Source organism: Microtus ochrogaster, chromosome 8 (assembly GCF_000317375.1).
Source record: "Microtus ochrogaster isolate Prairie Vole_2 chromosome 8, MicOch1.0, whole genome shotgun sequence".
Lineage (NCBI taxonomy): Eukaryota > Metazoa > Chordata > Mammalia > Rodentia > Cricetidae > Microtus > Microtus ochrogaster.
Genome location: NC_022015.1, coordinates 88,266,105 through 88,282,427, shown reverse-complemented (window position 1 = coordinate 88,282,427; position 16,323 = coordinate 88,266,105). Strand labels below are relative to the sequence as shown.

At 42.4% G+C, this 16,323-nt stretch overlaps 1 protein-coding gene across 1 annotated transcript in view; it reads left to right on the top strand.

The window, feature by feature from the left end:
* Positions 1–6,119: 6,119 nt before the first annotated feature.
* Positions 6,120–16,323, top strand: part of Prdx3 (peroxiredoxin 3) — a 13,768-nt gene continuing 3,564 nt past the window's right edge. Inside the window, exons 1-5 of the mRNA XM_005352573.2 lie at positions 6,120–6,246; positions 7,442–7,577; positions 9,110–9,251; positions 10,297–10,432; positions 12,427–12,530. Of these exons, the coding sequence (XP_005352630.1) occupies positions 6,211–6,246; positions 7,442–7,577; positions 9,110–9,251; positions 10,297–10,432; positions 12,427–12,530 (554 nt within the window). The 5' untranslated portion in view covers positions 6,120–6,210. The remainder of the gene's footprint in view (positions 6,247–7,441; positions 7,578–9,109; positions 9,252–10,296; positions 10,433–12,426; positions 12,531–16,323) is intronic.

The window sequence follows — 16,323 nt, the reverse complement described above, 5'->3', positions numbered from 1 at the left end:
ACTCATGAAATTTTCAAAGGACATAGACAGTCAGATCATTTTTGTTGGGTTTGGGTTTATTGTTTTAAAGCATTTCTTTAAAAAAAAAGGGGGGGAGTTACATTTATGGGGGGAGGGGCAGAAGTCAGAAAACAACCTGCAGGAGTTAGTTCTTTCCTTCTACTATGTGGGTTTCAGGGATGCTACTCAGGTCCTCAGGCTTGGTAGCAAGCACCGTTATCCTTCTGAGCCATCTGGCCACCACTGCTTGTTTTTGAGACAGGGTCTTTTTTTTTAATTTATTATTTTTTATGTGCATTGGTATTTTCTCTGATGTGTGTCTCTGTGAAGGTATTGGATTCCCCTGGAACTAAAGTCACAGACAGTTATGAGCTGCCATATGGGTGCTAGGAATTGAACTGGAGAGCAGTCAGTGCTCTCAACTGATGAGCCATCTCTCCAGTCCTTGAGACAGGGTCTTATTGTAGAGCTCAGACTGCCTTCAAACTTGTGATCCTCCTGCCTTACTCCTGTGAGTTCTGCAAAACTGAAAGAGTATTTTCTTTAATTTTTCCAAATACAAATAGATTAAGTAATATAACTGTAATTCTTGCTTGATAACTGTTTTGTTATATGTAATTTTACTATGTTAAAGTTAAAAGTTTCCTTTTTGATTAGACAAAAAGGGGAAATGTTGTGGGATGTCCTTCTGTATGCTCTGAATATGTTTTGCCCTCATTGGTTGATAAATAGCTGCTTTGGCCTATGGAAAGGCAGGATAAAGCAAGGCAGGAAAGCCAAGCAGAGATACAAGGGAGGAACCAGGGCGATGCCATCCAACCACCCAAGGGAAAACATGTTAGCAGACTGGAAATGCCACAGCCATGTAGCAATACTTAGATTAATAGAAATAGGTTAATTTAAATGTAAGAGCTAGCTTGTAATAAGTCTGAGCCATCCGCCAAACATTTATAATTAATATCAAGCCTCAGAGTGGTTATTCTGGAACTGGTGGGCAGGAGAGAAACTTCTAATTACACAGAACCATATCCACCCATAGCATTGTTAAATATGCAGTAGAAGCACTGAATTCAAATCTCATAGACACCAAGGACAGACGCAAAAGACAGGTCTAGTTCTCAGCTTTTTCCCCTAAAGCCCAATTACTTTCTCCACAGACTTCCAGCCATATTTCTGTCTTTTATGTCAGCATAGATGTGTGTATTCACAAGTGCCTATGCATATGTTCATTATATATAAATAGAAGCACTATTCTACCTTCATGATACATCTTTACACCACAATATATCTTGGGGAGTGCTCCATATGGAAATTCTTCTACAAGATATTTGTTATAGAGATGGCTGGACTAGAATTTATTTAACTAGTCATTTGCTGGTGAACATGGTTATTTTGTCCCATCTTTTTCTGTAATAAATACTGATTTTGTTTTGCAAGAGTGAATGACTCCAGAGGAACTGGAAAGAAGACGCAATGCTAGATGGCATAGTTCACATCCTGATTCATGTTTTTCTTGTCTGCATTATGGTTCCATTGTGATGTATTCATCAGAGAAGACTGATCAGACATGGGTTTAAACCAATAGAAAGTCTTTATTAGTGGGTTGGCAATTACAATGGATGTTTGGGATCCCAGTGTAGTCCTGTGCCTTTCTCAGAATGAGTTTTTAAGCACAGACACCAGGCCCTGAGTTGACATACTTCAGTTAACAAGAAAAGTTATCCAGAATCAGATCTATAGAAGCCAAAAAGTAACCTCTTCTAGCTAACTGTTATTGTTAACTAAAGTATGTCAATCCAGAAGGTGGTTTTGTGCTTAAAGGTTCACCCACATAAAGGCTCAGGGGTACACTGGGAACCCAAACACCCAGTGTTGTTGCCAGCCCACTAATAAAGACTTTCTATTGGTTAAACCCATGTCTAAGCAGTCTTCTCTGATGAACACCCCACAGCATTTCTGGAGGCTCCAGTGAGAGCCCAGAGAACAAACCCTGAGACACCAGAGGTCTCAGAGTCCCTTGGAGGGAGGAAGAGTGTGATGGTCAGGAGACTTCTCAGGATTTGCACAATCTGAGATATTGTAGGTCCCTAGGGCTCTCTTTGAGCAATCACTGCCTAAAGCTTCAGAGGGGTCTGACACCTCCACCCCAAAGGAAACAGATTAGAAATTCACCTGCTCTGTCACCTCTGGTAAGTCTGGTGCCTTTTGTTGGGACACACAGGGAAGGTTGGACGTAGCTGATCCAGTGTCTGGGAACCATGTGAGACTTCACTGGATCCCTCTATTCAAGTGTATGAATGTGGGGTCGTCACCCATATCTGTTTTGTTTTTAACTCTGTGTCTATGTATGTGTAGCTCTCTGTGTGTCTTTCTATGTTTCTGTCAGTTTTCTTTCCCTGTATTGACCAGTGGCTTTTTCTGGTGTAGGACTCTCCCTTCCTCCCTGAATTCTTTTGTCTCTGCCAGGTCAGCCAGAAAAAAAAAAACCAACAAACAAAAACAAAACCTTCCACCTGTCCCATCCAATTCCAAGGGCTGGAGGGCTTGCTCACATTCAGGGTTGGTCCCTGTGTGAAGGTGGGGAGAGGACAGATCTCTCATCCAGGGACCCCTGCCATTTAAGTGGAATGTGCGCGCAGCACACACACACACACACACACACACACACACACACACCGGAAGAGGGAAATAGATCCCCTAGGTGAGCATTCCCTCTGCCTGCTCTAAGCAGCTCTGAAAAAAGGGGGAAGTTCCTTTGGGATGAGCACAAAAGAAAAGAGAAAGTCCCACTCCTTTCTCTTTCATAATTTATGTCTAATTTTCAATCAGGAATCTGTAAAACCACCTTTCTCTGAAAAAAAAAAAAAAACAAACCCACTGACTCCTGGCTGGGTATGGGGATTTGCTAACCAATAATACACCTAGAAAGAACAGATTTTCCCTTCTGTCCAACACTGCAACCTTCATCATTATTGGAGTCGTATGATGTGTTAGTGGGAGGAGGCACATGTTACAGTGCATGTATAGAAGTCAGAGAACAACTTTATGGAACTAATTCTCTCCTTCCTCGTTCCAGACTCCACATAGGGGTTTTAAGGCTCATTAACATGGTAGTATCTTTCAATGTTTTATTTTACTTTTTTTAATTTTGAGACAAGGCCTCACTATATAACCCTGGCTGGCCTAGAACTCTCTTTGTAGACTAAACAGTTTTGAGTTTTGAACTCACAGAGTTTCACATACTGGGATTAATGACCTGCGTTATCACACCTGAGAGTTTGGGGGTTTGTTTTGTTTGCTTTTCTGTTTTGTTTTGTTTTGTTTTTGAGACATGGTTTCTTTGTGCAGCTTTGGAGTCTGTCCTAGAACTCACTCTGTTGACCAGGCTGACCGTGAACTCACAGAGATATGCCTGCCTCTGTCTCCTGAGTTCTGGCATTAAGGCATGCATCACCACTGCCTATAGTGATATTTTATTTGTGTTTTAACAAATAAAGCTTGCCTGAAGATCAGAGTGCAGAGCTAAGCCACCAGAGGCCAGAGAGTGGTGGCACAAACCTTTAATCCCAGGACTCCAGAGATAGAGGCAGAGGGATCTCTGTTAGTTCAAGGCCACCCTGGGCTACACGAGATTAATCTGTCTAAAAGAGAAACAGAGCTCACACAAAGGTGATCCCCTCACTTAGGATCCCATGCTTTTAACCCCAGCACTAGGGAGGTAGAGACAGGAGTGATATGGCTGGGCAGAGAGAGGAATATAAGACAGGAGGAAACAGGGCTGCAGTACAGTCTGAGGTTTGGTGAAGACAGTTGTAGTCTGGAGATGCAGTCTGAGGAGACAGTCTGAGGACAGGATTGCCCCCTCAGCCCGAGCACTGGTAGAGGTAAAAGGTGTCTCTAGTGTTTGCCTGCTCTGCTTCTTTGATCCATCAGCTTTCACCCCCAGTATCTGACTCCAGGTTTTATTTAGTAAGACCAATCAGAATTCCTGCTACAACTGCCCAGCCTGTTTTGTTTTTTTCTTATATAAAAGTGAGTCTTACATTGTAGCAAAGGCTGGCCTTGAACTCTTGGTCATCTTCCGGTCTCAGGCTCCCAAGTGCTGAAATTACAAGTGTGAGTCATCAAGATCAGCTTTCTTTTTTATGTCTGGTTTATATTTCATCACAGATTTGAGCACCAGTATTCTATGATTTCCTTCATTTGGACCCTGCTAAACACACACATTGGGTACCAGTTAAGACCAAGTCAGGTGCTGTGGGGAAACTGGTTGAGATAAGGTGTCTCTAGGTCTAAGATGTTTTGTTTTGTTTGTTTGCTTGTTTTTGTCTTTCTTTGGTTTTTTAGAGACCAAGGCAGTTACCGTGAGTAGCACCTAAAGGTGCATGGACGGCTTAATGAAACTTACTTCTGGAATAGTGGTAAGCAAAATAAATAATAACGTAAAATCTCAGCATGAGAAATTTGAAAGTGTTTTTTAATTCTCTTTCAGTCCTCTGGCCACACAAATGAAAAGGTTCTCCGTGAGGCTAGAAAAGAATGCCTCTGACCACCTCTCTCTTTTTACTAAAACTCAGACTTTCAGCAAGTAACTGCATCTAGCTGGAGCTTTGTAGTATTTTGCTTTAGTGTGTTTATTATTAATTACCTCCTATTTATATTGTTATAAGTTTTTCCTGTTTAACATTTTATAATATCATTTGTGTTTTATAAAGCAAGCTAGTTTAAAGAAAATATGAACATAGCGGACAATGAGGACTACTGAGAACTCAAGAACAATGGCAATGGGTTTTTGATCCTACTGCACGTACTGGCTTTGTGGGAGCCTAGGCAGTTTGGATGCTCACCTTACTAGACCTGGATGGAGGTGGGTGGTCCTTGGACTTCCCACAGGGCAGGGACCCTGATAGCTCTATGGGCTGACAAGGGAGGGGAACTTGATTGGGGGAGGGGGAGGGGGAGGGAAATGGGAGGCGGTGGCAGGGAAGAGACAGAAATCTTTAATAAATAAATAAATGGAAAAAAATAAAAAAGAAAATATTTTTTTAAATATTTATTTATTTATTTATTATGTATACAATATTCTGTCTGTGTGCATGTCTGCAGGCCAGAATAGGGCACCAGACCTCTTTACAGATGGTTGTGAGCCACCATGTGATTGCTGGGAATTGAACTCAGGACCTTTGGAAGAACAGGCAATGCTCTTAACCACTGAGCCATCTCTCCAACCCCAAAAAAGAAAATATTAAATATTATTTATGGTATGCAGATTTGAGGAGGTAAATTAATAACAGAACAGTGCTTGGAAAATACCAGTTTACAGATGGCGTTTGCTGTGAATACCGCGTGAATTTCGTTATGTGTTTGAGGTGCTGCTTCAAAACCGTGCTCTCCACTCAGCACTTAATATATATATATATATATATATATTTTTTTTTTTTTTTGGTTTTTCGAGACCGGGTTTCTCTGTGGCTTTGGAGCCTGTCCTGGAACTAGCTCTGTAGACCAAGCTGGTCTCGAACTCACAGAGATCCACCTGCCTCTGCCTCCCGAGTGCTGGGATTAAAGGCGTGCGCCACCACCGCCCGGCTTCAGCACTTAATATTAATATTAATAAATAAATTGATTTGAAATGTGTCTCAGTTATTCCACTTTTGAGAGATGTCAAACGGAAGCCCCCACACAATCCCAAAGGTTTACAAGCATACTAAGCTTCGATGTTTCTAAGTCACTGAGCTTATTAAAGACTCAAACAACTAAATTTGTTCCATTTAATGCAGAAGCCAGAAGATTCCACCTGAGGTAGAAAGGGAACAGGATTCTCTCACAGTTTCCACCACACAAAGCTAAAACAAAAATCAATAGGAAACATGGAAATAAGTGGCTACTTGACCCTTTCATTAGCTCTTTATAGGTTTGGTACAACAAATAGGAAAACAAGCATTCAGCTCCTCAGGAGACCAAGAGGAAAAGAAATATCACCCTGAGCAGGAAGGGGTGCGTCTCCACCTTTCACCCTAAACCACATTCACTCAGCCTCTTCACGTAAGCCACACCCCTCCGCCTCGGCCCCGCCCCGTAAACCCAACCTGCGCGCCCGGCCACGCCCCTAGACTCAGAAACCACGCCCTACGTAGGAGACACAGCACCCAGCGTGGACCCGCTGCTCGCAGGCTCCTCTGTCTGCTTTGCCTCCCGCGTGCACTGAAGATGGCGGCCGCTGCGGGAAGGTTCCTCAGGTCCTCGGTGAGTGGCTGCCAGCTGGGCAGACGCATGACACAGCCGTGACTCCGGGACCCGCTTCCTGACCGGATCGCGCCCTCTTGGGTCTGCTGGCCACTAACGCTACTGGAGGGAGCTCTCGGCTCGCGCACTGAGAGGCCTCCTGCGGCCCGCAAGGCCCCAGCGCCTGCGCAGGACAGCTTTTCCCCTTGCCCCAGCGGGTGGTGCGCTCCCGGAGTCTTTGCGGTCTAGGAGTCGAGGGTCGCTTTGCTGCTTCTCCACTCACTAAAGCACCCAGGTCTGGCTTTGTGGGCCAGTGTATTGGATCCCGTGTTCTAGGGTCTGTCACCAAACATGACCTTGAGCAAGTGACTTCGCCCTCCTCAGGCTAGTCTGTGTAGCCCCGACTGTCCTGGAACTCACTCTGTAGACCACGAACTCTGAGAGATCCGCCTGTCTCTACCTCCCCTTTGCAGGGATTAAAGGTGTGTGCCACCAACACCTGGCTTCACTTTGCATTTCTGAATCTCAGTTTGCTTTCCTTTCTTTGCCATGGAAGAAGTAATGCCACATCTTGACTTGACAGTGGGCTCACTCGTAAATCTAGTACTTAAACAAAGTACTACAGTAATGGGAGCCGCTTTCTGCTCCCACACTCATGCTGGACTCTGCCCTGTTACCTACTGTCCTCCTGGTGGTTGCAGCTTACTGTTCTTAATTTACCAACCACCTTCCCCTTTTCTCATCACTGGGGCTCAGGGCAACACCTACCTCCTCCCCTAGCTACGCTGGACATCAAAGTTGAGCAAATACTTCCCTTGAACTCGGGCCAAACTCTGCCAAGGCATGAACTTTGCCTTATTTCTTTGTTTGACTGAGAGTCTGGGAGAGACTTTTTCTGAGAAAAACCTTGATTTGGGCACATTTGCAGCTGATTGGTGGGGGGTGAAATTAATCACTCAACCTGGCCTAGCCTTCTTGAATTTTTGTAGTTATCTGGAGATTTTTATTCCTGAGACTGTATTTTAGGATTACCTCAGCCTTGCAGTCTTTAAGGAAGAAGAAGGAAATTATTTTTAATTTGATTTGGTATTTGGTTTACAGGGAAAACGGACAGCTGAGGCCACCATTGACAAATGGCCACCGCAGCCAGCAGCAAGGTCAGCCGTTAGTCACCCTTTCAGAAAGTCTTTCTAATAGAAAGCATTTCTCTTTGCAGGTTGCTCAGCATGTGGGTACCATTTCCCGGGGTGTTTGTGCTTCGTCACTTCTTAGGCCTATTGCTTCTAGAAGACCCTGCTTGACAGACAATCTGTGGTCTGCCTCTGCCCAACCAAAGTTTGCCTTTAGCACCAGTAAGTGTTACTATGTTTTAGTTGCACCCAGGCAAAGGGAACCCATGTCAGAACTCTGGACCTTGGCTATGCATGAGACTTGTCTTCAGCGCTTTAAAAAATGCAGTATGAGAATGTGTAGAGATGGCCAGATCCATAAGGAATTGTGTAGGAACAGTGAGTAATTGGCAGTGTCAAAAGTTTAAGATCTACTTTTAAGGAACATGAAGAAAATGAAGCAGGACATGCCTTTAATCCCAGCGCTCAGGAGACAAAGAAAGGAAAGGAAAAAACTAGGCATAGCAGCGCACAATTGAAATTTCGGGACATGGGTAGCTGAGGTAGCTTAGAATATCAACACAGGTTTGAGGCCAGCTTGGGTCGTATAGGAAGGCTCTGTTTCCAATAGAGAAAGAAGAAAGGGGCCAGATGCGGTTAGTGCATAACTGTAACCTTAGCAGTGGGGAAGCAGACACGGGGATTGCCACAAGTTTGAGACCAGCCTGTGCTTTATAATAAGTTCCAGGCCAATAGAGCCTTCTTAGTGTGAGACCCTGTCTGCAAGCACAAAGCAACCAAAGAAACAAGGAAAGAAAAGAAAATGAGTAGAGAGAGAAAGCTATAATCTAGGAAAAAGAAAATATTTGTATAATATACTTAATAAAGGATATTCCTCTAAGATACCTAAATTATAACAGCTTAGTAATAACAAAAAGACCCCTGGATAAAATGAATAGACACCACTGAGTTTTCCCTGTACCCCACCCCACCCCAGCTTTGAAACATATCCTGCATCTGTTCTTGGTGTTCTCTCTGCCACACCTCAGTGCCTCTCGCTGAGATAACTGGAGTCCTTCCATTAGATAGCCTAATCTTCCTGAAAACAGCTGTCCTCCGACATCAGAACCTCCCAGACTCCATTCTCTCTCCTGAAGTGAAGAGCCAACCCTGCAGCTTCACACTAAGGGTCTTTTTAAGCCTAGCTCTGGTTTTGCTTTCTTCTGTCTTCCTCCCTTTAGTTTCCACGGCATTTAATTTCTTCTTTCTGTTTTTTTTTTTTTTTTAAGTTTTTCTTCAAGGCTGGGGTGATAGCTAAATCAGTCAGTAAACTAGCACAAGGACTCAAGTTTGGCCTTCACCCACATATAAGCAGATGTGGTAGGATGCACTTGTGTCCAGCTAGCCTACTGGTGAGTTCTAAGTTTATCAGACGCTAGAAGAGAAAAAAGAGGGATCAGTACTGGACAGTGTCTTCCATCCTCTAAATTTACACACACATACAAACGCATGCACATGTGCGCGTACACACACACACTTCTCCCTACCACTGAGTTGGATTTGTGTATAATTTAGAACTGAACTGAAGGGGAAATTATTGTACCTAAGATGTACAATTAAAGTGATCCATGTCATTGAGTTGTATTAATAACATCTCCTGTTATGATAAATAATAAATTTATTTGATAAGTTTCAGTGAAAGGAATTTAGATAAATTCACGTAGTGATTGATGCAGTGGATGACAAGCTACAGACAGGTTTGTGATCTTTTTTAGGTTCCTCCTTCCGCACCCCTGCTGTCACACAGCATGCTCCCTATTTTAAGGGTACGGCTGTTGTCAATGGAGAGTTCAAAGAGCTGAGTCTTGACGACTTTAAGGGGAAATACTTGGTGCTTTTCTTCTACCCTTTGGATTTGTAAGTCTGACTCTATAATGCTTTCATATCCTTTTGAGAGCTGGTGGTGGATTCTGACTCACACTGAAATTCCTCTTCTAGTGAAGAAAAAGATTCTTTCTGATTTTTGTTTATTGGCCTTGGCTATCTATAGCTCATGTGATGAATTTAATGGAAGATATGGCCTTACTTTAATGGAGGAGTTTTGTTATTTTTTATATACTTTTTTTTGGTTTATTTAACTTTATTTTATGTGCATTGGTGTGAAGGTGTCAGATCCCCTGGAACTAGATCTTCAGACAGTTGTGAACTGCCATGTGGGTGCTGGGAATTGAACCTGGGTCCTCTGGAAGAACAGTTAGTGCTCTTAACCACTGAGCCATCTCTCCAGCCCCCAATGGAGGAGTTTTGATATGGTTCTGTTAGTTTTTCTTGGGGATCAAACCCCAGGCCTTCTGCATGCAAGGTAAAATCACTGGATAATGTTCTCAACCTTTAATACAATTCAGTATTACATGCTTTTGATTAATGGTTCTCTAAACCAGTTTAAACTTGATACCAGTCTGGTTGGAAAATGAGAAAGTAGTATAAGAAATGTTTTTCTTAAAGCTGCTTTATTCAAATACAGATTTTCAATTTAAGTCTTCAAATGTGTGCCCCCGCAAACCCCAGGTTGATTTATTTATTGAGGCAGGGTATCTCTATATAGCCCTGGCTGTCTTGGGACTCACAATAGACCAAGACTCACAGAGATCAGCCTGCCTCTGCCTCCTCAATGCTTGGATTAAAGTACATACCACCATGTCCAGCAACTAGAAAGAAAGCTTACTCTATTTATTTATTTATTTTGTAGCATCTTTATATGTGGACCAAGCTGACCTGAGCAGACAAATATCCTCCTCCCTTTACTTTCCAAATTGTGGGATTAAAGGTGTATGCCACCAACCCAGCCCATTTTACCATTTTTGCTCCCTAAGCAAATCAATTTAGCTTTTAGACAAGTTACTGCTTATGTCTTAAATTTTTGTCTAAACATAATCTAATGAAACTTTCTTTTTTCCCCAAGCACTTTTGTGTGTCCTACAGAAATTGTTGCTTTCAGTGACAAAGCCAATGAATTTCATGATGTAAACTGTGAAGTGGTTGCGGTTTCAGTGGACTCCCACTTCAGTCATCTTGCCTGGATCAATACACCAAGGAAGGTAGGTTGGTTGACAGTCACCTTTCCTTGGTTTTACTTTATTCTTTGGTTTCATTTCTAAATCACAAACAATATAGACCACACAATAAAAACATTGTATATATTTGTGGGCTACAATGTGATGTTTTGATACATGTGTACATTGTGCAAGGATCAAATCATGCTATTCTGTGTTCTATTTCCTCAATCATTTCTTTATGGCCGTGACATTCAAATTCCTTTTTTAGCTGGGCAGATGGTTCACACCTTTAATTCTAGCACTCAGAAGGTAGAGGCAGGATGATCTTCATGAGTTTTAAGCTGACATGGTCTGCCTAGTAAGTTCCAGAGCCACATGATGAGACTTTCTCAAAAAAACAAATAAAAACCCTTTTTTAGCTAGTTTAAAAAATACAGTATGTTCTAACTGTAGTCACCTATTATACAGAAGAACAGAACTTAATCCTCTTATCTAACTAATCATTGCCTTTTCCTCCTTCTCTAGCTACACTTATCCCCTGTACCAACAGAAGAAATTTAAGACAAACCTAGGGATCGTTAAAGCATAGCCAGTCTGAAGTGAGTTTCTTGCTTAACTGCCTTCCTTTCCCCGCTTCCTTTCAGAAAACAGTGTGCTAGGTATTTCAGGCTGGCCTCTTAACTGGATGCATTATTCAGATAACCTTGAACTTCTAATCCTTCAGCCTCCACCTTTCAAGTTCTAAGATCAGAACCTGGTTTATGCCTTCCTGGGAATCAAATCCAGGGCTTCATGCATGCTAGAAAAGCTCTATATTAGGTGAGACGTATCCTCCTAAAGCAGGCCATTTGTAGATGCTTGCCTATTAGTAGTCTGTAAACTATGGTAGTAACAACTCCGTGGACATTGCATATATCTTTACTGCCCGTTCCATGTATATTTTCCAAGTTCACATAGTAATGGAGCCAGGCTCAGCAGGACAGGGGACATGGCTAGGGTCTGTTGCTTCCTCTTAGGCCTGTACTTTGAACACATAGTAAATTTGCTGTACTGTTCTGTGTGATGATGCCTAGAAATCTGCTAAGAAAAACAACCAAAATTTCACTAGGTATGATCTGGGACTAACAATAGTGACTTGAGTAATTTGTCACGCCTTCATTTTTATTCTTCAGAAATTAGTTTTCATTTCGACAGCTGCTTTAACAATTGGAGAAAGAGAGCAGAGTATGCTCAGAGCTTTTACTTAATATACAAGAAAACTTGGGTTCAGTCCCCAGTACCATAAACTTGGTGGATTAACATAGCTTGTGATTCCGTCGTTGTTCCAGAGGTAGAGGCAGGAAGCAAAAGTTCAAGGTCATCATTGGCAACACTGTAAATTGGAGGCCAATCTGGCTACAGGAGACCTTGACTCAAAAAGATAAGGAAAGGTCAGTCAGATTCTTTATTGCAGTGTCCAGAAGAAAAAAGGTGGGTTTTTTTGTTTGTTTGTTTGTTTTGGTTTTTTTTTTTTTGTTTGAGCTTCAGTTTCCTTATCTTTAAAACAGTGGAAATTGGTCAATGTGGTGATTCATCAGGTAACATAGTTGCTGAGCAAACCTGACAACCTGAATTCTATCACTAGAACCCACACATGTGCCCACCCTCCCCACACACATACACATCAATTAATACAGGAATAATAGGGACTGGAGAGATGGCTCATTGCTTAAGAACATTGCTATTCTTCAAGAGGGTCCAGGAAGAGTTCCCAGCATCCATATGTCGACTTGCAACTATTTTAACTCCAGTTCCAGGGGGTCCGATTGCCTCTGCTGACTTCTTCAGACCCTACATGCATGTGATATGCAGGTAAAACACATAAAATTAAAAAAAAACTTTAAAAAACATAATGGCAAATATAATTGTATCTCCTTTAGGCGAGTTTACAGGAAGGAAGTGTGCATTTACTATTACTTACCACCATCAACATGGGTACCTGGTTCAGACATTGTAGGACCACCTGAAAAAAACAGTCCTGTTTGCCTTTTTATTAGAGTGGTGGTTTGGGCCACATGAACATCACGCTATTGTCGGATTTAACCAAGCAAATAGCCCGAGACTACGGAGTGCTGTTGGAAGGTGCTGGCGTTGCACTCAGGTAAGAGCTGTTCCTTAGAGGCGGGATGGTTTTCTGTGTTTTAGTGTCACTGACTCTTGGGGACTTATAAAGAGAAGCATTTTTGCTTGTCAATTTTGATAAAACTCAGGAAGGAATATGGGTTTGGTTTTGTGTTGGTGCTTTTGATTTTTTTTTTTTTTTTTTTTTTTTTTGAGACAGGGTTTGAATATATGGCCCCAGGCTCTCCTTGAATTTGCGCTCATTCTGGTCCACCTCCTTGGTGCTGGGATTATGGGCAGGTACCACAGATATGATACCTGGATGGCAAAAATGTCAGAAACAGAAGCTTTTTTTTGTTAATTTAGACTTTGTATTAGAGTTTATAACTTCTAGAGTGAGTATGTATATATGTGTGTTATTTATCTATAGGGATTTCTTAGAATGACTTATAGGCTGTGGTCTAACTAGTCTTAACAATGGCTATGGCTATCTACTAATGAAAGGTCCAAGAATCGAGTAGTAGTTCAGTCCATGAGGCTGGCTGTCTCAGCTGGCCTTCAGTTTACTCCAGAATCTCCAAAAAGTGGCTCTAATACCTGTGAATGAATGGACTTCTCTCAAGGGTAAGAGCAATCAGGCAAAGCGAGAGCAAGCTTCCTTCTTTCTTGCCCTTTATATAGACTGTCAGGAGAAGGTGTGCTCCAGATTAAAGGTGTGTCTTCCCACTTCAAAGATCTGAATTAGCAGTGGGTCGTCCCTTCAAATAATTTGTTGAGGAAAAATTGCTGGATGTTGTGGGATACACTTTTAATCCCAGCATTATGGAGGCAGAGGTACAGAGTAAGGTCCTGGACAGCCAGGGACTGTCCAGGGAAAAACTGTCCAGGACTGAAATGGAAAAAAAGAAAGTCCACCACAGGTATGCCCAGTCATTTGGGTTTTAGTTAGTCCAGGTATAGTCAGGTGGACATCCAAAAATAGACATCACAAATTTATTTTATTGTATGTGTGTAGGTGAGTGTCCTCTGCACATATGTCTGTGCACCATTTGCAGGCACTTACCTTGGAGTCATATCCCCTGGAACTAGGGTTATAAATGGTTGTTAGCTACTGTATAGATATGGGGAATCTAACCTAAGTCCTTTGCAGGAGTAACAAGTGCTCTTAGCTTCTGAGTTACCTCCCTGTCCCCTGAGAAAGCCTTTTTGTCTACTTAGGCACTGATGAAATCATTTCTGTGAGGATTGGAGAAATGACAAGATGTGTGCTCAGTTCACTACCTGGGTCTCCATTTAGGAAAGGGTGCGATGTCTTAATGGCCCCACGGATCCATTCTTTCTGAAGTGTAGGGGCCTTCAATGATGGCTACTCCAGAACTACTGGGGAGAAAAGCTTTTTCAAGGTCCTTCTGTCGCTCTCTTTTCTTTCTCTCTCAATGAAGATGGTGTTTTAAAAGCCATGGAACCAAACAAGCCAGGGTTTGATTTTTTTTTAAACTTGGCTGCTTAATGACTATGATTTTGGGCAAGTTATTTGCCTTTTTGTGCCTCAGTTTTCTCCTAGATAAAATGGAGGTGAATCTCCAGTAGGTGTATAGGAGTGACCTGGTGAGGTAGTTTAGGGAATAGCTCCAGGTGGTTATTGTAGCTTGTATTTTCTATGTTCTTTCATCCTATGGGACTGGGCAAAGTTCAAATGCAGCCTTCTTGAGTGCTTCTTCATGGGAATGCGGGCTTTAGCTGTCTTCTTGATGTCTATGAGAGTAAGAGTGGAGGAAGGACTCAGGCAGTAACTTCATGAAGGATAAGAGAGCCACACCTTGGGATGCCACACAGTTGTGTCGGATCCGACCTGACATATTCGTCCACACTTGGAGGGAAGAGCGAGGATTGAGAAAGAAATAGACAAGAGGCAGCAGATAAGAGTCGAGAGATCATCCAGTAAATGCAGAGATTTGCCTTGTGTTTATTTCTCATAGCCTTTATATACCCCAATCCAAAAAGGAGGGGGGAAGGCAAAAGACTTCTTCACCAAGGTACAAAGAACAAAAAAGTAATTACCTTCTTAATACTCAAAACTTCAAGTAACCGTACCCTAGGTCAAAACGTCCTGTTAGTAGCCACACCTTAGGTCAAACCTCCTGTCCTTATTAACCTTGAAGGAGCAAGAATATGTTTGAACTCTGACCTTTAGTTAAGGTGGAATGATCCACTTCTGTGGGCTCCCACACAGTTGCTAAACCCAACTCATGTTGAACCTCAGTGCTGGCAGCCTTTTGGAACTCAGCCTTGTTGACTTCAAAATTACTGTTTTTCTTAGTAAACCAAAGCCAAGCTTCTCCATAGTTAGCAGTGGCAGGGGAAAGTGTAGTCTGTTATGCTTCCTTCCTGCATGTCTTACTTAGGGTTTCTATTGCTACGAAGAAACACCATAACCATGGTAACTCTTATGAAGGAAAATATGTAATTGGGTCACTTACAGTTTCATTGTTATCATCATGGTGGACATAGCAGCATGCAGGCAAACATGGTATTGGAGAAGGAGCAGTAGGAAGTGAACTGAGACACTGGGTGTGGCTTGAGCATATATGAGACCTCAAAGTCCACCCTCACAGTGACATACTTCCTCCAGCAAGGATACACGTACTCCAAAAAAGTTACACCTCCTACTAGTACCACTCCCTATGCATTTAGAAAGGCCAGTTACATTCAAACTACTCCATTCCACTCCCTGGCCCCATAAACTTGTAACAATATCATGATGCAAAATGTATTTAGTCCAGCTTCAAAAGTCCCCATAGGCTACCACAGCCTCAATGTTTCAAAGTTCAAAGTCTCTAAAGAGATTCATGTAGTTAAGAGACTATAAAATCAAAAAACAGATCACATACTTCCAACATATAATGGTACAGGATATTCATTACCATTCCAAATCATAGGGAAGGGGGCATGGTGAGGAAATACTGGACCAAAGTAAGACTGAAAACCAGCTGGACAAACTCCAAACTCTGCATTTCCATATCTGATGCCAAAACACTCTTCAGATCTCCAACTCCTGTCAGCTTTGTTGATTGCAACACACTTCTTTTTTTCGGGCTGGTTCCACTCCCTGTGGGCAGCTTTCCTTGGCAGGTATACCATAGCTCTAGCATCTCCAACATCTTGGGTTCTCCAAGGCAATCCAGGCTTCAGCGTCATAGCTTCATGCAATGGCCTTCATTCAGGGACACCCTGATGCATCCCTGGCCTTGGCAGCTTTTCTTAGTCATAGAGGCAGATTCTATAACCCCTTTCTTCTGTCCTTAATGCTGGGAATCCTGTGGCCAAAGCTGCCATGTTCTGCTGCTTACTGGGGCTGGAACATGGTCCCTTCTTTCAAATACATCTTTACTAGCTTTCTGGTTTTGATAGTTTCCTTTACTGCCAGAGCTTGGCTGTCCTGAAACTGGATCTGTAGACCATGCTGGCCTCAAACTCGGAGATCTACAACAAGTCTCTGCTTCTGAAGTACTGGGATTAAAGGCATGTACCACCATACCCAGCTCTAAGCTTTCCTTTAATTCCTTTTCACAGGTTTGAAATTTAGCTGAGTGGGATCTTGTGAGGTCACCTCTCCCTGTATTCCATTTCTTAATCTGTTTATCTCCTTGAACACAGAAGTGAACTGAGAAACTGAGTGTAACTTAAACATATATGAGACCTCAAAGCCCATCCCTGCAGTGACACACTTCCTCCAACAAGGCCATACCTACTCTTTTTTTTTTTTTTTTGGTTTTTCGAGACAGGGTTTCTCTGTGGTTTTGGAGCCTGTCCTGGAACTAGCTCTGTAGACC